Source organism: Oreochromis niloticus, linkage group LG6 (assembly GCF_001858045.2).
Source record: "Oreochromis niloticus isolate F11D_XX linkage group LG6, O_niloticus_UMD_NMBU, whole genome shotgun sequence".
NCBI classification, from domain to species: Eukaryota; Metazoa; Chordata; class Actinopteri; order Cichliformes; family Cichlidae; genus Oreochromis; species Oreochromis niloticus.
In genome coordinates, this window is record NC_031971.2 from 41591131 (window position 1) to 41618698 (window position 27568).

The window sequence follows — 27568 nt, forward strand, 5'->3', positions numbered from 1 at the left end:
GAGCCTACGAGACCTGGTCACTGGTTGTTGTACTGGCTCAGGCTCAGCTGTCCCACTCACATCTCCCCACACCCACACTAAACCAGCCCACTGACCCCCTAAGCAAGCAGGTGAGCTTGTTTGTGTCAGTAGCTACAGAAAACGATCTGTCAGACGGGTATGAAGAGAACCGCTCCAAGCCAGATCCTGATACGCCAACCCAGCACCTGTTCCAGCAGAACGTGATAAAAAGCTGAGGTCCGACACAGAACAGTCACCATCGTCACTCTGCATCAAAATATCATTTGATACTCTCAGAGCTGACTCAGTGAGGTCTACAAAAACCTGACTGAAAGTGGTCAGGAACGCTGTGCCGATCCAGGGCAGCAGCTCACTGATGACCGCAGCCTTCTCTAAGATCTTAGCGGTAAGTGGAAGCTTGGAGGTGGGTCTATAACTGCCAATCAGAGGAGGATCCAAATGGTCCTTTTTCAAAAGTGGGTGGATGACACCATTTTTGAAGCAGCTACTTCACCAGAGGCCATGAAACAGTGAGCGCACTGGGGCGATGCACTGTGGGACGTTTTTGATCTGCTGTTGTAGGTAACATGTCCAGAGAGCAAAAAGGGACTTTCAATACCAATAAGCTCGCCAACTCAGATAAAGTTACTGGTGTAGGACAGATACAGATAAATAAAAATAACACAGCGGTGGTCCGAAGTAAAAATGTCGTGAGAAAAAACTGAATCATAACATTCAGACCCAAAGTAAAAACAAGGTCCAGAGTGCCTTTTGGCGTGAGCTGGGGCAGATACGTGCTGGTTAAAAGGAAACGTGTCCATGACTCTCATAAAACTCCCAGCAGAGGTCAGACCCATCATCAGTGGACGTTAACATCCCACCTACAACCAGTTTACACAGTTTCAGGGTGGACGATAAAACGTCGCTAAAAAGGATCCTCATCATGAGCCTCAAACAGCACCTGCTCTCACCTGCTCTGAGCAGACACCTGAAAGTTTACCCAGAATGCACCAGTGCTGGTTTCTGCTCTCTGATCCATGTCACTGATGCTGAGAGGAGGTCCGAGTTTCTGTAAACTTGCAGTGATGCAGTTTTTAACAGAGCTTCAATATGTTTTTCTGTCCTGTTCACTTCCTGAAGACACCTTCTGGAAAATAACAGAAAATGAGACGTGGTTCTGGGAGGGTCAGCTGACCCCCGTGTTTGTCTCATGATTGGTCTGCACAGACACCAGAAGCACGAGTTTTACAGTTTACTCCTAAACCTTCATCGCTGAGACTGAGCTGCACGAGCGTGTTGCTGCAGGAAATGATCACGATAAAGAAACTCAATCGCACACAGGAAGTGCTGCTCTGTGAATGCTTAAAGCTGAACTCTGTCCTCATAAGCCCACAGGAAGGTTTTCTATCTGCAGGTGAACCTGCACAGGTTCACCTGTTCATCAGCCTCAGTCACAAAAAGAATCTCTTTGTAATATTAAGAACTTAAAATAAAATCAGAAATCGTGCGAGGCTTGTCTGCTGTGATGAACCGTGTGACTCTGGTTTAAAGGTGTGAAATGATTGTGTCGCTCTCTGGATGCCGGCCTCTCTGTGAAGGTTGTGCAGATGTCGTGTGTGGGTTTGGGGATGGGGGTGGCTGCGAGGCACTTGTCCCAGCATTCCTGCCTCTGTTAGCCGTTAGCTGTTATCTCCCCACGTGTCGGTGGTGACGAGGAGCTGCTGAATGGCCCCGGGCCCTGCAGAGCCTTGTATGGCCATGGCCCTCCGGCAGAAGGACGATAAGCAGCGCGCAGGCAGCTACGCAGCCATGTTTAGTACGGCGTGTGTTTCTGTTAAATTTAGAGCAGTTATCGGACGCGGCTCTCCCTCCTGAGCGCACTCTCTTCTCCTGCTGCTGCTGTGTCAGGACCAGGGGTGAGTACCAGCTCAGAGAAGCACCACAGACCGGGTTTACTCTGCAGCAGCTGAGCTTCTTCAGCTGTGAGCAGGTCATTGTCACGCCTCTGTGATGGAGTGATGTCATGCAGAGGCAGGTGATGCTGTAGGGTAGCTGGTGTAATGTTTTGTGATTTTATAGGGTGTAATGGTGTGGTAATAGTATACAGCAGTACTTTGGCGTATGAGGATTAGTATTATTGTTGCTGGATGGTTGAGGGCTGGTTGTAGTGACGTTTTGCAGTGTCATGTTGTAGTAATGTGTAGAAGAAGAAGATACTTTGTACCACAAGTGAAGGACCAGAAGGACCAAAGCCTGCAGTTCCTCTGATGTCCAGCAGAGGCAGCGGTGAGTCAGTCCCCATAGACTCCCATGTTAAACTTTCCATGCTTACAGCCTGATGCACTGATTGGTTGGTCTCAGTAGATATTTCCATCCTTCACGCCACTTGTATGGCGGGAGGATGATTTCATAACTCACCTGTTTAAATCTGACTAAATCGGAGCCAAACAGCTGTTTTTGGACACAGCTGATCTCTGATTGTAGCTCAGGTCCAACTCTCAGACGGGAGGTCTGTGTGAGGGAGCTGAGGCCAGAGAAGTACAGCTCGAGTACGCACACACACCCTCTGACCTGAAGGAGGAACTGTCATGCTGAACAGACGTCAGTATAACTTTGGAGTTTTCACTGTAGCGGTGGCACAACGAGAAACTCCTCCCAGGACTGATTGAAGTGACTTTAATGGAGAGTATAAGTAAAGGAGACGAGGCTGAGGTAACAGGGTGAATAAAATGCAGTCTGGTCCATAGATCAGTCTGATAAACGGAGGTTTCTTCCTGTTAAAAGGGAGTTTTTCCTTCCCACTGTCGCCAAAGTGCTTGCTCATAGGGGGTCATATGATTGTTGGGTTTTTCTCTGTGTAAATCAAAAAGAATTGAAGTTTGCAGGAAACAGAGGAGGACCAAATCAGTTTAAGATGAGACGTGAAGTGTGTCACCAAACTCCAGATTCAGTAATCTGACCTCTTTGTTTCAGACGTGCTGGTGACCCCCCCACTAAAGAGGAAACATGAGAGCAGAGTTGCAGGAAACAGCCTGGCTCTGAATAAATTTATTAAACTTGATCTGATTCGCTGATTTCATGTCCTCTTTGTTAACGTCACCCTGCGGGCGGCAGAGGGGGAGGAGGTGCTGAGGAGAGGACAGCGCTGCTCCTTCAGCTCTGTTGTTATTTCGGTGTTATCATCAGGTGGTGTTTCTGTTCCTCGTCTCCACGCCGTCTGACAGCCGCTCGCTGGTCCTCTGGAGGAGAAGCAGGTTTAGCGTCGGGGTTTCAGCTCTCTGTAGGATGAAAAGTCTTCCTGTACGTTTGTCAGCCTTCTGATTTTTTCTTCTTTTCCATCGTCCATCAATGAGTTTGATCTTCACCTGAAACTGTTTGAGCCAAGGTAGGTTTCTGATTTTCTCCTGAGCACTCGTGCAGGCTCCAGCGTTTCAGCTGAGCTTGTGTTGCTGTTCATGTCACAGCAGGTCACAGCATCTCTCCCTGATCTAACTCTGAGAGGGATGATTTGGATTAATGTGAATATGATTGTTCATTTTCAGACACTCCTCCTTGTTTATTTATGTATTTATTAGTATTTATTTGTTATAAATTAGTCTTTTTTATTTTTGACCTGGGCGCTGACACGCAGCAGTGTTTGTGATCAGTGTGCGTGAGCTGCAAATGAGCTGCCCTTTGTTGGGTTAGTAAAGATCTCTCAATCTGAAAACTAATCATTTAAAAAATGTCCAGTCAAATTTTATCTTTATTTACAAAGCTTGAATATAAAAGAGACACAAACGAATCTAAAGGACTCTGTCACTCTGGTCATTTTTTGTCATTTGTTTCAACAGTTTGATGTCCTCCAGTAGCAGTTTTCCTCTATTCCAGCAGGTTCACGGCTCGCTGGTAGTCGTTATGTCTCTTCATAGCTTTGTCTTCTTGAATCACATTTCTGATGGTTGTTGTTGTTGTTTTTCTTCTAAAGTAATTTGCAGTGTCTGTGGTACTTTTCTGTTTCTTTTTATTAGTTTTAGATACTTTTGTACCTTTGATTTCCTGTCTTGCTCTCTTGTCACAGGTTTGTTTGTCTTTGTGTAATTTGGCTGGTTTGTGTCTTTTCAAAGTCATACTGGGGTGTAAAATGTGCCCTTGTAGGAACACCAGGCATGGTTGCTGTTGTGAGCTGTTATTGTAAGAGCAGCCTCTCATCAGAATTCAGTGTTGCTGGTGTAAGGTTGAAATAGGAGGAGCTGCTCTGTGGCTCCGCCCCATCTGCACTATCACATTCACACAAGCACTTTTTTTCTACACAAGTGTTTTCTCTCTAACAGTCACACTCTGATGAATGCCTCAGAGAGCAACGTGAGGTTCAGTGTCTTGCCCAAAGATACCTTGGCATGGAGACAGGAGCAGGGATCAAACTGCCAACCTTTTGATTAGTAGCTGACCTGATCTATTCAATTCAAATCACAACAACAGTCGCCTCAAGGCGCTTTATATTGTACAGTAGATCGCACAATAATACATACAGAGAAAAACCCAACAATCATATGACCGCCTATGAGCAAGCACTTTGGCGACAGTGGGAAGGAAAAACTCCCTTTTAACAGGAAGAAACCTCCGGCAGAACCAGGCTCAGGGAGGGGCGGGGCCATCTGCTGCGACCGGTTGGGGTGTGTGGAATTACAGGGATTATTTTACATAACCATCATCTTATCATTGCATTAATTATCATTTCATCAAAGTGTTTATTGAAGCTGCTGGCATTATGTTATAATTTATATTATAGGGGTTATCATAATCAAATATTAACATGTTTATTACAGGTGCAGTATAACTACTTTAAAATGATTGAGTTAAATATATATATATCATAACTCATATGCTGAGTATATTGTTACAGTAAAAAAGTAGCTGAGCAAAGGCCTGAATGTATTCAACTTCTTGTTGCATTTGAGTTTGCCTAGTTACAGGTGACGGAAGGATGTCCAGCCCATGGTGATCTCAAAGGCCTTAGATCATCACCATATTCTTAAGAGTATGCCACAAGGAGGAACCTCTATGTTGCAGTTAATTCTTAAAATACATGAATGTTCTGTACATGCAAATTATGTGCTTGTAAACGCAAGAAGGGGCGTTACAATACCCTGATGTTATAAAAGCAATCTAGAGTGTATTTTGGGTAGAGATGTACAACTGTTTTGCAGTTTGCACCTCTCCACGCTGCGTGCATTCATTAAAATCAATTGTTTGATTGACCTCTTCTGGACCATCATTGTTTTACTCTCATCCTCAATTTCGGACCCGTAACAGGTGAGAGAAGGAAAACAGGATGAAAGACATGCTGTGGAAGAGAGACAGAGATTAATAACAGATATGATTCGATGCAGAGAGGTCTATTAACACATAGTGAGTGAGAAAGGTGACTGGAAAGGAAAAACTCAATGCATCATGGGAATCCCCGGCAGCCTACGTCTATTGCAGCATAACTAAGGGAGGATTCAGGGTCACCTGGTCCAGCCCTAACTATATGCTTTAGCAAAAAGGAAAGTTTGAAGGCCTGAAAACTGAAGGCTCTGCCTCCCATTCTACTTTTAAATACTCTAGGAACAACAAGTAGGCCTGCAGTGCAAGAGCGAAGTGCTCTAATAGGGTGATATGGTACTACAAGGTCATTAAGATAAGATGGGGCCTGATTATTTAAGACCTTGTATGTGAGGAGCAGGATTTTGAATTCAATTCTGGATTTAACAGGAAGCCAATGAAGGGAAGCCAAAACAGGAGAAATCTGCTCTCTCCCTGTCAGTACTAGAAGGAGAGAGCAGATTTCTACGTTCTGAGCTACAGCCACCCCATAAGATACACCAATAACACCAAATTTTCTGGATGTTGAGCGTGCTGGAAGCATTTCATGTTTCACAAACCAAGCCCATCTCATAAGAACATCATCTCATGTTTGGGTCAGGACAGACTTTAGCTTTCATACAGACTAGAGGACAGACTCTCCTTTTTTCACTGAAGCACTGCTGCTGCCAGGTTCACAGCCACTTTTAGAGGTAGATGTGGTTTGAATGTGGAACAAGGCTTCAGCTCCAGCTCAGTTTTAAACATAATTAGGGAGAAACCAGAATACTGAGCACTCTCTCTGTATCTTACAGGTTTAAGGGAGCTGAAGCACCATGAGCCCAGCCAGGACCGTGCCGATGTTCTTCACCTATAAGCTGATTTTCTTTGTGACCGTCATCTCAACCGAGTTTCCATATTCAGCAGCAGCGGGCTCTACTCTGACTCTCACCTCCAACCAGACAGCCACCAACCACAGCAAATGTGGTGGAAGCACCGACTGCATAGAGGGCGTTATCCTGCCTTTATGGAAGCCACAAAACCCAGCCTTCACTGACCGCCTCGCCAGAGCAACCATATACTTCGTGGGGTTAGCGTACATGTTCTTAGGGGTCTCCATCATCGCCGATCGCTTCATGGCATCCATCGAAGTCATCACTTCCCAGGAGAGACGGATCACCATCAAGAAACCAAATGGTGAGAAGATCACCACGACTGTACGCATCTGGAACGAGACAGTGTCCAACCTGACCCTGATGGCGCTCGGTTCATCCGCCCCAGAGATCCTCCTCTCAGTGGTGGAGGTTTGTGGGCACAACTTCAACGCTGGTGAGCTCGGTCCCAATACCATCGTAGGAAGTGCTGCCTTCAACATGTTTGTCATCATCGGGCTCTGTGTGTCTGTCATTCCTGAAGGAGAGACCAGAAAAGTGAAGCACTTGCGGGTGTTCTTCATCACCGCTGCCTGGAGCGTCTTTGCTTACACCTGGCTTTACCTGATCCTGGCTGTCTTTTCTCCAGGAGTTGTGGAAATATGGGAGGGCCTTCTCACGCTCTTCTTCTTCCCACTTTGCGTTGGATTGGCGTACATAGCGGATCGCAGACTTCTTTTCTACAAATACATGTACAAGCGATACAGAGCGGGGAAGCGGAAAGGAGTGATCATCGAAACGGAGGGAGAGCCAGAACTTCCCTCAAAGGTTGACATTGAAATGGATGGAAAAATGCTCAACTCTCATGGAGAGGAGTTCACGGAGGAACTTGAAGGGAAGGAGCTGGACGAGGAGGAAGCCCGCAGGGAGGTGGCAAGGATCCTGAAGGAGCTGAAACAGAAACATCCAGAGAAGGAGATGGAGCAGCTGATGGAGCTTGCGAATTACCAAGTTTTAACTCAGCAACAGAAGAGTCGAGCCTTCTACCGCTGCCAAGCGACCAGGATCATGACAGGAGCGGGTAACGTCCTAAAGAAGCACGCCGCTGACCAAGCCAAGAGAGCCACCCATGATATCTTCTCCGAGGTGTCGGTGAACGACTTCTCTTCCAAGGTGTTCTTCGACCCCGGTACCTACCAGTGTTTGGAGAACTGCGGCAGCGTGGCACTGAATGTGGTTCGTCGTGGCGGAGACCTGACCAGCACGGTCTCCGTGGACTACCGGACAGAAGATGGCACCGCCAATGCCAGCTCAGATTATGAGTTCACAGAAGGAACCGTCGTGTTCAAACCCGGTGAGACGGAAAAAGAAATCCGCATCAACATTATTGATGACGACATCTTTGAGGAAGACGAGCACTTCCTGGTTCACCTAAGCAACGTCAGAGTCAGAGCTGAGGGTTCGAACAGTCACGAGGCAAACCACGTGGACACCCTCGCAGGTCTGGGTTTGCCATGCACGGCCACCGTTACCATATTTGACGATGACCACGCCGGGATCTTTACGTTTGAGGAGCCAGTGATGACCGTGAGCGAGAGCGTCGGGGTGATGGAGGTGAAGGTGATCCGGACCTCAGGAGCACGTGGCGTTGTGGTGGTGCCCTACAAAACGATACAGGGGACCGCTAAAGGAGGCGGCGAGGACTTTGAGGATACACACGGAGTTCTGGAGTTTGAGAACAATGAGATTTCGTAAGTACGAATCCTCTTTAACAATCTGAGACAACTTTAGCTCCACAGGTGTTATAGTAACAGTATCTTACTTACATGTTAATCGCTTCACACCCACCAGCGTTTTGGCTCCTCCTCCAGGATTAGAGTTAGGGTTTGAGTTCAGTCATGTTTGGATTAGTTCATGGATAAACTTTTTAAAGAGCATTATATGTCTTTGTGACCTAACATTTTCTACTTTCTGTTTGGGAACATGTTAAGAGGTTAACCCTTACACCATCACGTGAGCTGGCAGGCCTGGCTTCTCTTACATGGTTTCTTATTAATCTTAAAATATAAATGCATTTATGTACTGATCACTCTGAAGATTTCAAACCTTTCCAGATTATTCTAATGAACAGGCTTCATGCATGGGAATTTTTTCATCACCTCTTTAAACTGTACACGACCGAGACAATAGTTTCAGCCTCAAGAAAATCACTTCCATCGAGTTTAATCACTCGACACCTGAAGCACCATGAGATGCTCTGCTGCTGACACTAAACAAGTGTCAGAACTTAAATTTGTCCTTTATCATGTGCGTAATGTAGTAAAAAGATGTATTTTAACTAGTCAGACTTTTACTGTCTGATCCTTCCACGCCAGACACAGCTGGTCCTGATCTGTTCACTAAAGGTAATTAATCCATAATTAACTTTAATTAATGAACTCCACAATCCTGATTTAGAGCACTAAGAAAGAATTAAGACACACACACACACACACACACACACACACACACACGCGCGCGCACACACACACACACACACACACACGCGCACACACACACACTCATTTAATTTTCTTCAATAGTTTTCCCAGAGCTGCAGTCAGCTTTCCTAACATGAGGAACAGGAAAGTAAAACACAAAGAGAAATGAGGCGTTCCCTCCATCAGTCCTGCTGCCCCGACACAAACCTTTGTGTTTGCTCTTCCTGGGTCTGGAAATCGACACTAATGGGGCAACCTGTGAGTTAAAGAAGGGCTCTAACAAGCATCAGTTGGGATGTTGTCCCATACCTGTCCCATGTAAAGTCTCGTGCACATGAAGGTGATGAGAAACACTTTGTTGTGTTAGCGTTGCTGTCGGTCTGTCTGTATTCATGCATTCACCTGGAACCACCTGACTGTGTTTGTAATCAAAATACCTGCAGAACGTGTTCGATGCGAGGAGGTAAATTCAAACTGGGCGGGCCGACCATGGGGGGACACGTTTGTCTGTCCGTCTGTCTGCGCTTTTGTGTCTCAATGCTTTTACATTTCACACACAGTCTCTTTCACACATATATTCACACTCTGTAGCTCGTATGTAATGAAGAGTGTCCATCTATCCATTGTCTAATGTTTTCAGGGTGTCAGTCAATCAATCACACACTCACTCACAGCACACATCGATTTAAAATCACCAGAATCAGCGCCACAGTGGACTGTGGCGTGTGGAGAGAACAAACTCCAGCAGGGACTGCTTTACTCTCATGCTGTAAAATGAAGTAATCACACGCAGGGGTCACATGATGTTGGGATGGAAACGTGTTGACTGTTGATAGACTGCATGGCAGCACCAAGAGGACTGGATCTGTTCTTTTACATTAATGTTTAAAATCTCTGTTCATGCAGAACATCATATGGAACCATACGCAGTGTTTTCAAACATTAGCCTATGTTTGAATTTGTATCATGATTATGAAATCAGTAAATCTCAGATAACAGTTCTTTATCGTTGCGCTCGTGGTTGGAATCATTTACGTTTGTAGACGAGATCTTTGTTGAAGAAGGAAAACATTAAAACAGATGGATGTGATATGAGGGACTCTTTGGTTTCAGGTCTTTGATTTAGTTTTTGGTGATTATACATAAATTTTGTTTTGTTATCAGAGTGAACAGAATAAAAATGAGGGATTTCTTTGTAACTGTCCTCAGTGACAAAGAATTGTGAACTCATGTTTGTTACTGTTACTGTTCAGGTTGCTGGTGGTGTGGACCCACACGGTGGGGGCCAGCTGGGCCCCCGTGCATAAATATAAAACCACAACAATAATAATGTCAAGTTATAAAACTACATCAAACGTTTGGGGTACAGCGCACGATGTGTAGAAGTAATCTAACTACTTTGTTTAGGTAGAGTAATCCTGCTGACCACTCAGGGTGCTGAGGTCATAGGTCACGATGAAAAGGAGCTAAACACCTCACAGCTCTTTGTTAAAGCATGTACCCTGGTCTGAGCGTAACTCCGCCTCCACACAGTCACGTGACTTGTGTCTTCGGCCTTACATGCCTGGCATAGCGGCTGCAGGTCGACTCTTTCCACGTCTCAAATGAAAACATTTATATCCGCGAAAGGAAGAGGACGGCGTGCTGGAATGGAGACGCTGCCTCGCTCGTCCTGTGTTTGAGTTTATTAATGAGGACGCTGGCAGCGCTGCGGCCGCAGCCTTATATAGACCGATGGAGTTATCGCAGCAGAGGCGGGATCTCCGAGCTCTGCGGCGCGTCCTGTTTTAGGCTGTGTTCAGTCACCCGGGAGACAGATGGCTGCAGGCGGGTCATTTATAGTCAGTTTATTAGGCACACCGTCAGTCTGACAGTGCGGTGCACGCCTCCCCCGTCAGCACTGTCTGTGCTGCTCAGTGAGTTTGAAGGAAAGTCCTCCAGTGACAGAAGCAAGACAAACCGTACAGTTTGCATCCATCAAAGCTGCAGCAAGTCAGGTACACACAAATGCCTGCACGCTGCACGGCAGCGGTTCAGGCTGTGATTGCAGTGTGCTCGATGGCATTCAGTTTGACACGCAGCTGATGTAGTGATGTTGAAACAGCTGGACAGGTGATCCAGGTGAAAGGCTGCTGCAGTCATCCTGACGGGCGGTGTCGGGAACATTTAATGGTCTTATCCAAGTGATTCTTTTTCCCAGAGGCAGCGTCTGCTTTGTCTCGGGCAGCGTGCGTCACACTGAGTTTACTGTTGTGTTGCTCTCAGACTGTCACTCACAGGCTGTGAGGTCATGTGATGGTCCCCAGCAAATCAGCCAGTGTGTGCTTTGTGATTTATGTTATGGCGTGACTCGATGCGTGTCACACCCTGCAGGTGTCGTGTCTCCGGGAGTCCCCTGGCTGTAAACAGCTGTCTGTGGGGACATCAGTGTTTGCGCCTGAGCAGGTCACATGTTTGTGAAGCTGCACCCTCGATGTGTTTGAGAGGGCGGAGCTCTGACTGTCCCACGGCCGTCCAATACGTGATTGGTCTGGATCACCTTCTTCTAGGTGTCTGACAATCCAGTAAATGATGAGATATTAAACATATGAAACTCTTTCTGGAATGTGTCTGCTGTCCTGGCATCATTGTGCCGGTTTATAGTTAGTAACCGTCACTGAGGCAGCCGTAGCATTTCCTGTGTCCGGTATTTGTCAGCGCGAGGAAGGATCGATCTGACGGCTCCAACCGAAGAGCCGAGACCGGGCCCTTCCTACTTTCCTTCTTTGTTTCCTTCCTTCTTTCCTAACCTTTCTTTCTTTCCTTCCTACTTTCCTTTCCTTCTTTCTTCCCTCCGTACTTTCCTTTCCTTTTTCTTTTTCTTTCTTTCCTTGGCTCAAGGCTCTATAAAGCGTCACTTTTCTCACTGCCAAACTACCTTATGACTCCACCCATGTCTTCAAATATGCTCACTTTTTGTCAAACGAATGTGTGACATCACCTCACTGCTGATTGGGTGGGCTCAGTGAAACTGGGCCTTCTGTCATTGGCCAGACTCTCCTGTAATTGTAAAACATAAAGTTTCAGTTAATTCACAGAAAAAGCTTTTTTCTCATTAAGGACTTTTGTGAAATAAATACAAATCTGACGTTTCTGTGTTAGACGGCAAAACAACTTTCAGTGTTTTCTGTCACGCTGTCAGCATGAATGAGCGTGGCAGGAAATGTATTCAAATACAGCCAACAATTTATGCCCTCCTTCACATTTTCCAAAGCTAGGGGGCCCGATTGTGGCCCCCGGGCTTTATGTTTGACAGCCCTGTTGTAAGGTGTCTGTCGCTGCCAGTCAAAGCAGTCTGTGACATCATGGCGGTGTGTGGTCGGATGCCAGATCAGTGAAAGCGTGATGATTGGAAACGTAACAGCTGCTGCAGGTGTGCACACCTGCGTCCTGCATGGCAGCGGCTCGCTGAGGGGACTGCCTGTAGCTGCCTGTAGCTGCCTGCTGCACGGATGCTGGATGTTCGCTGGTGTTTCCATCTTTTGTCAGGCGGCTGGAGGTGCGGGGGATTTTCAGTGTGTCAGATGTCTTCTGTCTGCTGTGCGAAGCAGATAAACACCACGCCGCTCTCTTCCTTATTAGGCCAGCCTGCGTTCAGGCAGCAGCACCTCGTCCCTGCTCTTCGTCGCAGCATCAGCCCATAAAGCAGACACATCACTGCAGCTTGTTCCTGTCACGGCCGACGACGGGGGAGGTCACTGCTGGCCGGCGGCCACGACTCCAGACTCGGTGCACTTTTTATCTCGCTTCTCCTTCCTCCACAGAAACCCTCTGCAGTGATAAAAAGCTGACTTACGTAGAGTTTATATGTAATCTCTGATTTTTATAGAGGCAGTAAATCACACAGACCTCTGCAGCTCTGAGAGCATTTCCATTCTTGTAGCTTCTCGCTGCATTCACGCTCTGTCACTGCATCGAAGCAGCTTTCAAGATTTTACAACCCCGATGAGCAAAAATCATTTTATTTTATTTACAATAAAACACAGACCACGAATCAAAGCTTTAAACTGACAACATTTTCATTGTTAGAAAAATGAATTTTGAATTTCTTGGCAATGACTTTAAAAAAGTCAGCAAAAGAGAAACAGTTGGAGGAAGTGGACGCGCGATCACATGATCGAGCATCAAACCAGCGTCTTAGAGAGGCAGAGGGTCGCCAACCTGCGAACACTCCCAGAAGTCAGCATCTGTGAGCAGCTCAGTGTGTCCTCCAGATGTGCAGGTTACAGCTCCAAAGCTCCTTTATAAAACTGATCTGAGGTCAGACCCAACCAAACATCAGCGCTCAGGTCAAAGCCTGCTGCTCTGATGTGCGGGGGGGTCTCGCTTTGTAGGCTCTGTATCTGTGGGGAGGGTGCTCCTCTGGTGCTGTGGGTCACCTAGGCACTCCTTCCATGGTAACATGGTCGTTCTGTAACCAGCATCCATCACTAAATATACTCGACGTATATTTATATATACTAAAAAACAGTTAGATGAGTATTAAAACTACCAGCAGTAATCTGCATCATCAGGTTCTTGACTTAAAGTGAAATAATAATGAATCTGCCTTTAGTTTCATGCAAACCCACCAAAAGACACAAAGTGGATCACTTCTGTGTTTTTAACCCTGTGAGGTCCAAGTCATCCTCGCTGATCCCAAACCTTCTGTTTTTGCAGAAGACGGAATGATTTTGTGGAATAAGTTTGTCACAAATTTACTGGTTCAGTTTTAAATCGGGTCTTTTGTCTGCTCGTTCTTGCTCCCTAAAGCTGAACGAGTACAGATTCTTTGGATGAATAAAAGTGAAACTCAAACGTCCACAAAGCTGAAAGTTTCTTGAAACTGTGACACCAAACAAACTGTGTCCTTGGATCACCGAGAAAGCCCCAAAGCATCAATCTGCTCACATTAAATAAACATGGGAGTGGATGCAGGCCATCTTCAGTTTCCATTCACACACACACACACACACACACACGGCCTGCTGTAGCCTCCAGCTCCGCCTCCAGCACTGAACAAACAAACTGTGTCATCATGAAATCTCCTCGCCGTCCTCTCGTCTTCTCTGTGTTTCACATGAAATTCAGAAATGACTGACTCTCTTCTGTGTGTTCCCACACTCCTAACCCTGCTGCCTCACCTGAACAATTCAGATTTGATTTCCTGGAGTTGTAAATATTAAATATAATACTGGGATGGCCTGGGTTAGGGTTGGAGCTCAGAGAGCTAACATCCCTGCAGCCCATCTCTCCGCCTGCACACATAAAGTTCGTACGGAGCGGTGCTGGCGAACAGAACATTTCCCTCTGCCCACCGTGTTTCTCCTCTTTGTCGTGTCTCGGGTTTCTGCACGCTTCTCCTTCTGCAAACTCTCTCTCCGGCTTTTCTCTGTTTCAGCAAAACCATTCGGATAAATATAATCGATGACGAAGAGTACGAGAAGAACAAGAACTTCTTCCTGGAGATTGGAGAGCCTCGGCTGCTGGAGATGAGTGAGAGGAAAGGTGGGGGGGTGCCGCCTTCCTGTGCCCTGACCCCACCCATATCACTGATAACCTTTGACCTCAGTCGGCCCTGTTGATGTGGTGTTTAATGTCATAATGAATGTGGGAAAGTTTGAGATGAGCTCATCCTTTAATAATCTGAGCTAATCATGTTTCTGTATCCCAGCAGGCAGATAAGGTGTCTGTGTGTGTGTGTGTGTGTGTGAACTAATGCATGACCCCTGACCTCTGACCCCCCTCCCCCCACAGGAAGACCATAGCCATTAAAATAATCGATCACGAGGAGTACGATAAGAATGCCAGCTTCTACGTAGAGCTGCAGGAGCCGTACTGGAACAGGAGGAGATGGACAGGTGTGAACGGGCACCTTAACCTCTGACGACCTCTGACCTGTCCTCCTTTGCCTGTCTTTGTGCAGTTTGTCTTTGCTGCTGTCACTCCTTTGCCCTCAGCTGGCGTCCTATTGGTCCAGACTCAATTATGACCCGCATCAGTGCTGAGAGATGCTAGGACAGTTTGAGTCAACTTTATCGATATGTAAGGAAAGGACAACAAAATCAACGCGTTGATTACATTTCTCTGGGTTTATAGAAAACGTCTGTCACACAGTATTGTTGCCGGGTTCGTGATGTGAAGGCACGTGTAATCAAGTCACCTCCGCCTTGTAACTTAATGTATTGAGTTGGATCCACTTCATTAATTAATGACGAATCGACATATTTACTGCAGTTGAGTCTAACTCAATTTATTTAAGTTGATCCAACCCATGAAAATTATGTTAGTCCGAAAAAATACCTAATGCCAATAGAAAGCCATTTATTAATGTGGAAATCCTTCCATTAAGTTCATGTAAAGAGTTATTTTTTAGAGTGTTCAACAAAGTCTAGATCAGGGGTGTCCAACTCCAGGCCTCGAGGGCCGGTGTCCTGCAGGTTTTAGACGTGTCCGTGATCCAACACAGCTGATTTAAATGGATAAATCACCTCCTCAACATGGGCGTTTCTCAATATGCGTACTTGTGCGTACTTGCGTTCTCGTGTACTCGTGATACGTCATCAGTCGGAGACCAAGTACTGTTCCAATTCGAAGTACGCATCACGCCGAGAACGCGAAAAAGTCCCAGATGTGTTCTCGATCCGCCCGTTTTATCGAGCATGCATCGGTGTGGACTTGGGACAGCTAAATATCCCAGAATGCATTTCGTCCAAAACTCAACAGCGGACTCCCGGCACATCGTTTTCAACCCCCCCCCTCCCGCTCGCGGTCTTCTCACTACTCAGGTTAAAGAAACCCCAGCAGCTGTCTATAGTATTGAGTGTCCACTAGAATAGAAATAAAAGCGTTCTAACATCTCACCTGCTTGTTTTTATTAAGGTATGTACACGTATGTACATGTACACTATTTTTATTAATAGAGGTTTCACTACTGAGGTTAAAAATGATATATAAGTCACTTAGATCACTTCTAAATGTTAATGTTTGGTTTATTTCAGTGTGTTATTTGTTCCTGAGTAAACCGGTTTGGCTGTGATTACAGTTAAGCTTCATAACATGTTACTCACAGTTAAATTAGGAGGGGCCGGCAGTAAAAACTCCGGACCTGTGACATCATCACGTACGCAGGTGTTCCAATTGTACAAATCGCGAGTCCGTGCTCGCGTTCTCGGCGGGTACGTACTCACCGAGAACGCGAGTACGTACTCGCGTACTTGAGAATTGAGAAACGGCCCATGTCTTGAAGTTCTCCAGAGGCCTGGCAATGAACTAATCATGTGACTCAGGTGTGCTGAGAGACACCGGCCAGTTGGACACCCCTGGTCTAGTTAACATAAAAACACCTTTACCAGGGTTACTGGGGCCTACCCCAGACGTGATAGGGCGAGAGGCGGGGCACACCCTGGATAGGTCACCATTCTATCACAGGGCTAAGTCAGAGAGACAGACAACTATTTGCGCTCACAGGTAATTTAGAAACACCAATTAACCTAACTTTTCAATTGTGGGAGGAAGTCAGAGTACCCACTGCAAACTCGGCCAGATTGTGGATTTGACCACACGAGCTTCTTGCTGTGAGGCAACAGTGGTAACCGCTGTGCCACTGAGCTGTCAATCCAGGCTTAAAAACAGTAGGAAGGTTCTGATTACAAGGCTCGATATACAATTTTCTGCACGTTTTTGTCTCTGACAATAATAAATAGCGATAGCATACACATGATGTGTGTGTGGTCGTCTGCCTCTTATAACCCCAGTGATTTTCCTGTGGTCTCAAATCTTGTCCAGTAATTATGGTCACCATAGAAACATGAAATTATTTTGTTCAGATTACAAGTTTGAATCTTTTAAATGTAAAAACCACCCACTTTCATTTTCTTGAGTGTACTGAAGCAGCCTGGGTGTTTCACTGGACTTTCAGGTGGTTTTTGTGGAGTTTGTGTCTTCGCGCAGTTTGCCTCACTACAAACAGAACATGCAAGTTCTTCTTATCTTAGTCCCGAAGAGACTAGGAGAGAGATTCTCACTTCCTTGTTGGTCCAGGTGTGGACAGATGCGGATGTCTCCGGTCGAGCTGTGACGCCGGCAGGTTTGGGAGGATGGGTCAGGTCCATTCAGAACCTGCACGTGTCCGTGTTAATCGCACACTTTAAATTTGTGTCAGATGTAACAGTAAACTAACAGCTGACGACCGCTCGAACCGTCGTCAACCTCACGTTTGTCACGCGTTAGATCAGCAGCATGAAGTCCAGATTGAGGACAGGTGTGTCAAACAGAGACCTTGTGATGTCACCTCTGCTTCATGTCTCTCTCGTCTCTTTCTTCTCTTCAGCTGTGTTGCTTCAGGAAGTCGGTAAGCTGCTTTCTTTGTCCCCTTCCTGTCTGCAAACCGTTTATGTGTGTTGCTTTCATGATTTCTAAGAATTGCCACAAAACCAAATGACTAACTCTGACTTCCTGTTTCGTACTTGCTGTCCTTTCAGGTGGATTCGTTAAGACAGGTAAGTGAAACCCAGCAGTGAGACGATATTTGACATGTGTCACTGTATGTGTGTATTAATTTGTGCTTTTTGTGACTTTTTGATAGACAAACAGCTGTATGGTAAGACACCTGTCAGTGGTGTAAATGGCTTTCAAAGTGTGTCAACACTTAAAGCAACGTGTACGATCGTAGCGGTGTCTCGTAAACTCTCACGTGGCTCTCATTTATCACCTTTAAACGTCGGACGCTTGAGACGAAGCCCCGAATCTGATTTAGACGCTTAAAGCCAAACTTCAGCAAACAGACCAAAGCCCGTTCCCGCTGCTCCACCAGGCCCGAGAAGCATTTGTGTTTCACTGTGATCACCAGCGTGCCACGGATGATTGGCGTGTCACGCGTAAAGCTGGTCATGTGTTCTGAATGCCGCCACAGAGTGGACCTAGCTGTCTGCTGGGCAACAACCAAAATGCTAACAAAAGGGCTTCAGAATTGGAGTCCATCTTTTATATACAGGCTATGCTCTGCATTTGAAATGCCCTGACCCGTTCTGTGTGTCATCGTGATCACAGATGAAACAGCACCAACACACCTCCAGTTATGTTTTCTTTCAGGGCATCACGCAGGGGAAGAAGCTCAGGGTAATTTAAACATGGCGTCGATCAGCACGCTGCAACACCATCGTTCCCGTTATTTCGCCGAGCCACAGAGTGTCTCAACTTTAATGAAATTGGTGGAAATAGAAGAGAAATTATAGTAAAGAACATTTTAGTCAAACACATCAGCGAGTATTTAAAAAATCACCTTCCCAAAGCAGCTGGAAGAGCAGGTGTGACTGTCAGGCCGGCTGTTTCCAGACTTCATGCTGAGCGTGAGAGATGCTCTCACTGCAGAACGAGCAGCTTTCTGATGCAAAACAATGTTTTGGTCCAATCACAAGCTTTCCCTGAACCTAACCATGCAGGTTTTTAGTTGAGTGAAAGGAGAAACCAGATGTGAGGATTAGACACAGGAAGTGTCAGACACAGTGGGATGAGAGGGCATTGGCTGTTTGCTAAATGAGAGCCTGTCTTTGGTATTGTGTCCTAGCTGAGACATAATACAGATGAAAACATCTGGAAAGACATTCATTCAGTTCTGTGAAAGGGTGACCGCTGTGGTTCCTGTAGGAACGATCCCATTCAGCTTTCCCTTAAACAGTGACGCTCTCTGGGGTCATTTACACTCATCTGCCTCAAACTCCCAATCCAATCGCCGAGCTTGACATTCTGTGACGTGAGCTCCCGACAGCTTCAGGCTCCGTCTCTGTGTCAGTCTGAATCATCAGCTGCTTCTCCAAGGCAGCGATGACAGACGTTTAAAGAAGGACTTAAACCTGGGAGACGATGGGAAACCTGCAGGAACCAGTGGCTTTGCACCTCACCACTTTGACAACACGTGTGTTCCTCACAGCCTGTGATTGGCAGAAATTTCTCTAAGATCCATTAACCTTTGATCAAAAGCTTCCCAGAGGAACCTTCAGAGTTTCCAACATGAAATCTGAGCAGAAAATGTTTCAGACTCACTCACAGCAAAAATTCAAATTTCAAAAAGTTACTGTAACAACTCAAAAACCTGTTTTTAAGTCCTCCAAATGATTCTTCGTCGTTGGTAAAACAGGAAGTAAAGTTTTACAGGCTTTTTTAATCAGCTCACTGGCATTAACTAACCTTATGACTCCGCCCTTTTATCTAAATATGGTCACACAAAAACGAATCAGGCGGCCATCAGGTGGACGCCTCAGATCAGCGGCTGATGCTGATGTCACCATTTCTACAGTGTACAGAAAACACATGATTTTTGGAGCCTGTTATGGTGCAAAGAATCACCTGTTTTTGAGCCAATCAGTGAAGAGAAGACTCCTTCTTGAGTGGGAAACATCTGGAGGTTTCCGGAAGCCTTAAAATTGTGAGATGAGTAAGGTTATTTCTAACCAAACTGAGCATGCTCAGTTCCCAGATACGCACAAACAGGTGACCGACAGGTGTGCTGACGGTCCTCGGCGCTCTGAGATACTGAACCGTCAGCGTGATCATTAATGTAAATGTTTGAAGGTAAAACCTTCAGAATAAAAGAGAAGGCTCATTTAATCACTGTCTCCAGGTTCTTGCAAACTTTTACTCATAAAAATCTTAAACAGCATTAAATTAAATCTTAGACTCAGTTTGGATGGGTCTTAAATCCTATTACTGCAGGAAAGGTCATTTTATTACATACATCATATAGACTATTATTATTATTATTATTTCAGTTCAGAGAGCAGCCAATCACAACTCATCAATATAAAACGAGGAATGATCTGTAATCACCTGTGCTGGGGTCGTTATTTTAAAAACATTAAATATCACTGCCGTCAGCAGACAGGCATTGTTTTTACTCCTCGTTGCTTCCTGTTAGTGTCACATGACCTCTGTAACTGTCCGTTAGTCTAACGCCCAACCTTTCACCTGAATGCCCACCTGTGGAGGAGCTGCAGGTGTGAGCGTGAGTGTTCTGCTTGTGTAAGCAGAGTGGGTGAAACCCCGCCCCCCGGCATGTGCTGATGGTGAAGCAGAAATCTACTCGCCCTTTATATCGCTCAGCATAGCCAGCCTAGGCGAACACTCTGCTATGATGCTAGCCCCGTGGTACCATCATAGACTGTATACAAAAGAAGTAAGCCTGTCGCTGTTCACGTGCTCACAGCAGCGAAATGCTGTTTCTGGACTGAGTGCACAGTTACCATCCAGTAAAATTAGCAAGTCTTCACATCTCCCACATGAGCCGAGGTAAAGAGACATTAAGCTAACCTTTTCTGCGCTGGTTGAATAATAACTAACCCTCGTTAATGAAAAGCATCACAGGAACATAAATCCAGATTGAACAGCAAACACACACGTTTCATCCCGTTTTTTAAAGTCTATTACTAAACAAAAACACCTCTGACAGCTCACAGACTCACAGATTCTGTCCCTCTGAACAGACGCACATTAAACACACAAGCCCTCAGCTTGGTGCTGGATACAGGCTGTGATGATTCAGCCGTGTTCTGGTTTCAGTTTCTGTTCACCTGTTCAGGCAGAGACATCTACAGGAAGGTCCAGGGACGAGAGCACCCCGTCCCCTCCAACATCATCAGCATCGCAGGTTTGCCCGTCATCTATCTTTTACTGTGCTAACATTTACCACAGTGTCAAACGAACCATTATGATCATTTATTTTTGTAGCTCTGATCAGGTCAGGCTACGCTCACATGTACACGGGTATCAATGAGAGCTGAGCTTTGGGAAAACTCCTCCCAGGATGAAGATTGCCTAAAACTCTGTTTCTGCATGCATCATGTTATTGATGGTGGGCTTTTGACTGGCCAGCATTTCTTCACCGTCAGGGTTTAGACATCTTCTTGGAAAATCTTTAGTGAGAACTGAGAGCAATTCAACTTCGACTCAACCCCATTAGAAATAAAGTGAAAAATATTGGCTTCTATATCAAGAATAGGCATATTTATAAATAGCTGCTCTCTCACATAATAAGGTAAATGAATCTTAATATTTTCATTGACTCTACAACCTAATGTTTCCTCTCTGATTCAGAGGAGCCTGAGGAGCCTTTGACAAAGAAAGAAGAGGAAGAGCGGAGGATTGCAGAGATGGGCAGGCCAATGCTGGGCGAACACGTCAAACTGGAGGTGATCATCGAGGAGTCATATGAGTTCAAGGTAGGAGACGTTTCTCTCTGGTTAGTGTGAAACACATGAACCCCTTTCAGACCAAACTGTTCTGAGGATGGTCACTACGCATCGGAGAGCATCAAGAGATCTACCAGGACTTTGTTGTTTGTACCACCACCAATACAACAAAGTTCTGAAATGTTCAGCGCTAACTGTTTTTAACATAACTAATTGAAAGAGAGTACCATGACCCCAAAAACTGAATTCTAAGGACTTTGATAGTTCCCACATAGTTCCTGCAGTGTGGGCACACATAAAAAAGGAGACTTCCTCTAACAGTGATTAGAAAAAGGTCCTTCAGTCTGAGCTAGCCTGACCAGTTGGATCTAAAGGACACTCCAAAAACTCTCTCATAGATGGATGGATAGTTCAGAAATCCACCTGCCAACATCAAGGAAGTCCAGTCCCTACACTGTGTCTTTACATTTAATACATCACTCCTACCACATAGCATGTTGGACTGTGACCTGAAAGACTAGTATGTTGACTTTGTTCCCTTTGAATCGAGTCGAGCTGATGGCTTTACCTTCAGAGTTACTGAACAGACAGTTAGTTGCATCATTAAACCAAGAGGAACATAAATAGCTGGAGCGTCTGGCATTTCTAGCCTTTTATGTGGGATTTTCATCAGTATGTCCTACATAAATGGCTAAATGTTTAAATGCGTGTAAGAGAATTTCTTTGAAACCCAATGGCCTCTGGTTTGTGAAGCTATAATTGTTAAGCTTGAGGTTCTTCTTTATGTAAGATGCAGATGCTCACCACATTCAGACTGGTCTATGAACAATCCTTAGGCTAAAAGAGTCTGTAATAGAAAGACACAAGTCGGACTGAGCCTGAAATGATCACGATGTGTTCTGGGTCATGCTTCCTGTCCGCTCTTCCCTTGCGTCATGCTCACAGAAACTGAAGAATTTCCAATAGTGAGAGAATCTACACGTGAAACAGAGCGACTGTTTCAGACAGGTGATTTTCAAAATGGTCAGCAGGGAAGTGAAGGTGACATTAGATGTTTCCTGTTCCTGGATGTGTTTCAGAGTACAGTAGATAAACTCATTAAGAAGACCAACCTGGCTCTGCTGATTGGGACCAACAGCTGGAGGGAGCAGTTTGTGGAGGCCATCACAGTCAGCTCAGGTATGAACTAACTAACTGTCCTTCTTCAGGTAAGAAAAACAACATTAATATAAGCCCTGATTCAGGGCTATCAGTTTGTGCCCAAACCAAGCTTTAAAACTGATTTCTGGCTTTGCTCTCCTCAGGCGATGATGATGAATGTAGAGAGGAGAAGCTGCCCTCTTGTTTTGACTACGTCATGCACTTCCTCACCATCTTTTGGAAGCTTCTGTTTGCCTTCGTTCCTCCTACAGACTACTGGAATGGTTGGGCCTGTTTTGTTGTATCCATCACTGTCATAGGCATGTTGACGGCAGTGATTGGAGACCTGGCGTCGCATTTTGGCTGCACCGTGGGCCTCAAAGACTCAGTCACCGCTGTGGTGTTCGTCGCTTTGGGCACTTCTGTACCAGGTCTAACACAAACATCTCATTTTCTTTACTAGGACTTTCAGTCCTTCAGATTTTCTCCAAGGCAAATCCTAATAAAACCATTACAACAAACAAACAACAGGAGCACATTAAATCAGAACTATCTGTATGAAAACCCAGAAGGTTGATTCTGTTCATCTGGACATCTTCAGTGGGAGAAATGTTTCGTCACTCATCCAGGTGACTTCTTCAGTCTCAGCTGACTTGCAGGTTTCCAATCTTATAAACAGTAAATTTGCAATATGACTGAAACCAGCCCACTGAAGGAACAATGGGCTGGGGGGTCAGTTCCTTAATCATTAATATGCAAATTCTCATGACCATTGATCAAAGACCACTGATCAATGGCCATGAGTCCCATTCACAGAGAGTTGGGGAATGGCTGCAATCACAGCATTGTAAGATGGTGACAGATGGACCCTTAGGCCCCCTCCTCGATTCAGAGATGGTCTTTCCCTTTTCACGTAAATGGCCTCCTTGACTCCGCGCTCAAACCAGCGTTCCTCCCTGTCCAGGATGTGTACATCCTCATCATTGAAAGAGTGTCCACTGGCCTGTAGGTGTAAATAGACTGCAGAGTCCTGGCCTGATGAGGTAGCTCTTCTGTGTTGTGCCATCCGCTTCGTCAGAGGTTGTTTGGTTTCGCCGATGTATAAATCCTGACAATCCTCCTGGCACTTAACAGCGTACACTATGTTACTCTGTTTGTGTCGGGGGACCCGATCCTTGGGGTGGACCAGTTTTTGGCGCAGCGTATTTTGGGGTTTAAAAGCCACAGAGACCCGGTGTTTAGAAAAAATGCGTCTCAGCTGCTCCGATACTCCTGACACATATGGGATCACTACAGGTTTTCGCCTGGGCAGCGGTTGTCCTTCTCTCCTGGATCGGCTGGAGCTTTCTTTCGGAGACTTCCCAACTTTGACAAAAGTCCAGCTGGGATAACCACGTTTACTCAGGGCCTTCTTGATGTGCTGTTCTTCTGCCTCCCTGGCCGCTGTGTCAGTGGGGATGGTGTTCGCTCTGTGTTGTAGCGTCCTGATGACACCCAGTTTGTGCTCCAGTGGATGATGAGAGTCAAACCTTAGATACTGGTCCGTATGCGTAGGTTTACGGTACACGTCAGCTTTTAGATGTCCCCCATTACTGATGGAAATCTCACAGTCTAAGAAGGCTAACCTGCCACTTTTCATATCCTCCCTGGTGAATTTGATGTGTCGGTCCACCGAGTTAATGTGATCCGTGAAATGTAGTAGGTACTGAGATTTGATTTTCACCCAGGTGTCATCCACATATCTGAACCAATGGCTTGGTGGTGTTCCAGGGTAGGATAGCAACGCCCTCTTTTCCACTTCTTCCATGTACAAATTGGCCACGATGGGTGAAACTGGGGAGCCCATGGCACACTCATGTTTCTGCCTGTAGTACTGACCCTTGTATGTGAAGTAGGTGGAATGAAGACACAGTTCCAAAAGCAAACACACATGGTCGATGCTGAGAGTGGTCCTGTTGCTGAGGTTGGTGTCATCCTGTAATCTCTTACGAACTACCTCCAACGCTTCCCTGACTGGGATGCAAGTGAAGAGAGATGTAACGTCGTACGAGACCATGGTTTCATCTGCCTCCATAATGACATCTCTCACCTTCTCTACAAAATACAAGGTGTTCTAGATGTGGTATTCAGAGCTGCCAGGTTGAAGGTCAAAGCCAGAAACTTAGAGATGTTATAGGTGACTGAGTTGATCATACAGACAATTCGTCTTCAAGGCACACCGCTTTATGTATCTTCGGTACAGCCAGATGAACAGAATGAACTTTTGGGATTTCTTTAACTGGATGATTGAGCATGGATCAAGCCCCTTTTTATCTCAAACATATCTTCTCTCCACTTTCTCATCATCAGACACCTTTGCCAGTAAGGTGGCAGCCATTCAGGACCAATATGCCGATGCCTCCATTGGAAATGTGACGGGGAGCAACGCTGTCAACGTCTTCCTAGGTATTGGTGTGGCCTGGTCCATTGCTGCCGTCTACCACTACACCCAAGGTCAGGAGTTCAAGGTCAATCCTGGCACACTGGCCTTCTCTGTCACACTCTTCACCATCTTCGCCTTTATCTGCATCGCTGTGCTCATCTACCGCCGTCGACCGGAGATTGGCGGGGAGCTAGGTGGACCCCGTATCCCAAAGATCCTCACCACCTGCTTGTTCTTTAGCCTGTGGTTAATGTACATCGTCTTCTCCTCCCTGGAAGCCTACTGCCATGTAAAGGGCTTCTAACAGTTCCACTCCAGACCCTCTTCAGGACTTTTCTGTTGGATTCTAGGTTGCTGCATATACCAGTGGGTTATTGTCAAACATTTGCTGCATATCTAAAGGTTATAACAGGGATTGACCTGAATGGATTCCCTGTAGTTCAGTTCACATTTTTCATGAGCATGATCATGAACAGGGACAGAACACATAAAACAAAATAAAATAAATTTACAAAAAACATCTTGAATGGATTTCTAAAGGGTTGGGGTTACAATCATACTGGGTGGCTTTTTTAAGGGTTTGAATAAATGTCTAGTGACTTAGCAGTTTCTATAATTTCTTACTTGTCTGAAAGTTTAGATTGATTGACATTTCAACAGGTTTCTAACAAGTTTTGTTTGTTCTTTTTTCGCCTATCTCTGAATATCGGAGTTCTTTCAGGTTCTACTAAAGGTACCAAAGTTTCTCATGTGACGCCATGTGCACATTGCTCGAGAGCTGTCTGCCATATTAGACGTGATACAACTGCTGGTTGCTGTGGAAAAATGTCTATTCCCTGACTGATTTGCAGTGGTTGCTGGTGATTTCTGCCTCTCACTGGGTGAAATTAGATGAAAAAAGGTTTTGCACCAGAAATCTCTGAGTGATTGCCTTGGTTGCTACCAGGTTGCCATGGGGAAATGTAGTTTTTCACATTTGTCTTCAAATACTTGCAAACTCCAACCAACACCCACTGGAAGTTCAGAAAGTTTGCCTTTAAAGTAATAAGACCAAAACAACTGCCATCAGCCTCAAGCAACAACTTACAACCAGTCGTGTAATACTGCTGTTTCCCTCACAAACAGATGCTCTCTAGTCCTGTGTGACCTGAGTACTATTCACCTGATTCTACAGTATCAGCATGATCCAAAATGGCAGACAAGGAAGCGTCACATGGTTGGGGTCACATATTTGCAAACCCTCAGTGAGAGGCTCAAAACCTCTTTGATGGCTTTCTAAAGGCTCCAACAGTACCCGATGGACTCTCTTCTGCTGTGAAGGATCTCTGAAGGTTCTAATGGAACCCTGAGAACTGAAACTGACTGACTCTGGTGTCCATATTGGACTGTTCTCTGGCTGCTGAGCAATGGTGACTACTTTCATCCTCACATACCTCCCAACCATGTAAAACATCCAAACCTTTCAGTGATGTCTAATGTAAAGTATTTAATTTTGACGTGCATGGACTTTAAACCACATCATGAGTAGCTGTGACGATTAAGGAGAACCGGAGTGACTTTTAGTGTTTTAGGTGACTCTGAGGGTAGTGTTGCACCTACATGAATATCTGCACTGAGTTTGAATTAGAAGGAGAGTTTAATCAGAGATGCTGTGAACAGCAGCTGGCTTGAGTTGGACCTGAGCTGCTGCTTCAGTGGAGTCAAACACTGAGGAAATAACGATGTATGCTTGAGTGTGATTTCCTAGACTGATGACAGAAATGTATCCATCTGTTAACAAAGACAAAATTCTGTCATGTGATTGGCTGTTTGGATGATGTAAACATTAGTTGCGTCTTCAGAATGCAGTGTCTTTGTTTCAAGTATTAAAGTAGAGTGTCAGTAAATCGTTCTCCTCTTTGACTGGATCACAGAAATGTCTGCTCAAATCTAAGGCATCAATTTCATGTCAACAAAGAGCAGAACTTTATAAATAATACTACAATATTATACATGTATTATACTAAATGAGGGCTGCGGTGTAAACCTGACAGGTCCATCGATAGCTCACAGGTTCAGAGTACAGTCAGGGAGCTCAGGTGAGAGAAAAGCAACAATTTCAGGCGTATTTATTGATATTTTACAAAACCAACGTCCCTGTGAAGGGTTAAAGATCTGCTGTATGACAAACTGCTAACACAAATATCTGAAAACAACACAAACATCGATGATACAAGGTTAAAGGCTGAGCTTTGAGGAGTGTTGGTTCTATATACAGTGGCTTGCAAAAGTATTCGGAACGTTTCCACATTTTGTCACATTACAGCCACAAACATGAATCAATGTTATTGGAATTCCAGGTGAAAGACCAACACAAAGTGGTGCACACGTGAGAAGTGGATCGAAAATCATACATGATTCCAAACATTTTTTACAAATAAATAACTGAAAAGTGGGGTGTGCGTAATTATTCAGCCCCCTTTGGTCTGAGTGCAGTCAGTTGCCCATAGACATTGCCTGATGAGTGCTAATGACTAAACAGAGTGCACCTGTGTGTAATCTAATGTCAGTACAAATACAGCTGCCCTGTGACGGCCTCAGAGGTTGTCTAAGAGAATATTGGGAGCAACAACACCATGAAGTCCAAAGAACACACCAGACAGGTCAGGGATAAAGTTACTGAGAAATTTAAAGCAGGCTTAGGCTACAAAAAGATTTCCCAAGCCTTGAACATCCCACGGAGCACTGTTCAAGCCATCATTCAGAAATGGAAGGAGTATGGCACAACTGTAAACCTACCAAGACAAGGCCGTCCACCTAAACTCACAGGCCGAACAAGGAGAGCGCTGATCAGAAATGCAGCCAAGAGACCCATGGTGACTCTGGACGAGCTGCAGAGATCTACAGCTCAGGTGGGGGAATCTGTCCATAGGACAACTATTAGTCGTGCACTGCACAAAGTTGGCCTTTATGGAAGAGTGGCAAGAAGAAAGCCATTGTTAACAGAAAACCATAAGAAGTCCCGTTTGCAGTTTGCCACAAGCCATGTGGGGGACACAGCAAACATGTGGAAGAAGGTGCTCTGGTCATATCAGACCAAAATGCAAAACGCTATGTGTGGCGGAAAACTAACACTGCACATCACTC

The 27568-nt window shown here is 45.4% G+C and overlaps 1 protein-coding gene across 6 annotated transcripts; it reads left to right on the forward strand.

Moving 5' to 3' along the window:
• The first annotated feature begins 1764 nt into the window (after positions 1-1764).
• slc8a1a (solute carrier family 8 member 1a) lies at positions 1765-26328 on the forward strand. Of its 6 annotated transcripts, none has more exons than XM_003456488.5 (11): positions 1766-1916; positions 6141-7948; positions 14097-14203; positions 17028-17048; positions 17179-17196; positions 17283-17297; positions 20271-20339; positions 20786-20910; positions 21960-22059; positions 22185-22451; positions 24370-26328. In XM_003456488.5, exons 2-11 carry the CDS (start codon positions 6162-6164, stop codon positions 24744-24746), a joined length of 2886 nt encoding a protein of 961 aa, XP_003456536.1. In that variant the 5' UTR covers positions 1766-1916; positions 6141-6161; the 3' UTR covers positions 24747-26328. The 6 variants fall into 6 exon arrangements, with proteins under 6 accessions (XP_025764200.1, XP_013120364.1, XP_003456536.1 ...); XM_005461281.2 differs by lacking the exon at positions 1766-1916 and adding an exon at positions 3187-3385; XM_025908415.1 differs by lacking the exons at positions 14097-14203; positions 17283-17297 and adding an exon at positions 14453-14556 and having other exon boundaries at positions 1765-1916.
• The last annotated feature ends 1240 nt before the right edge of the window (positions 26329-27568 follow it).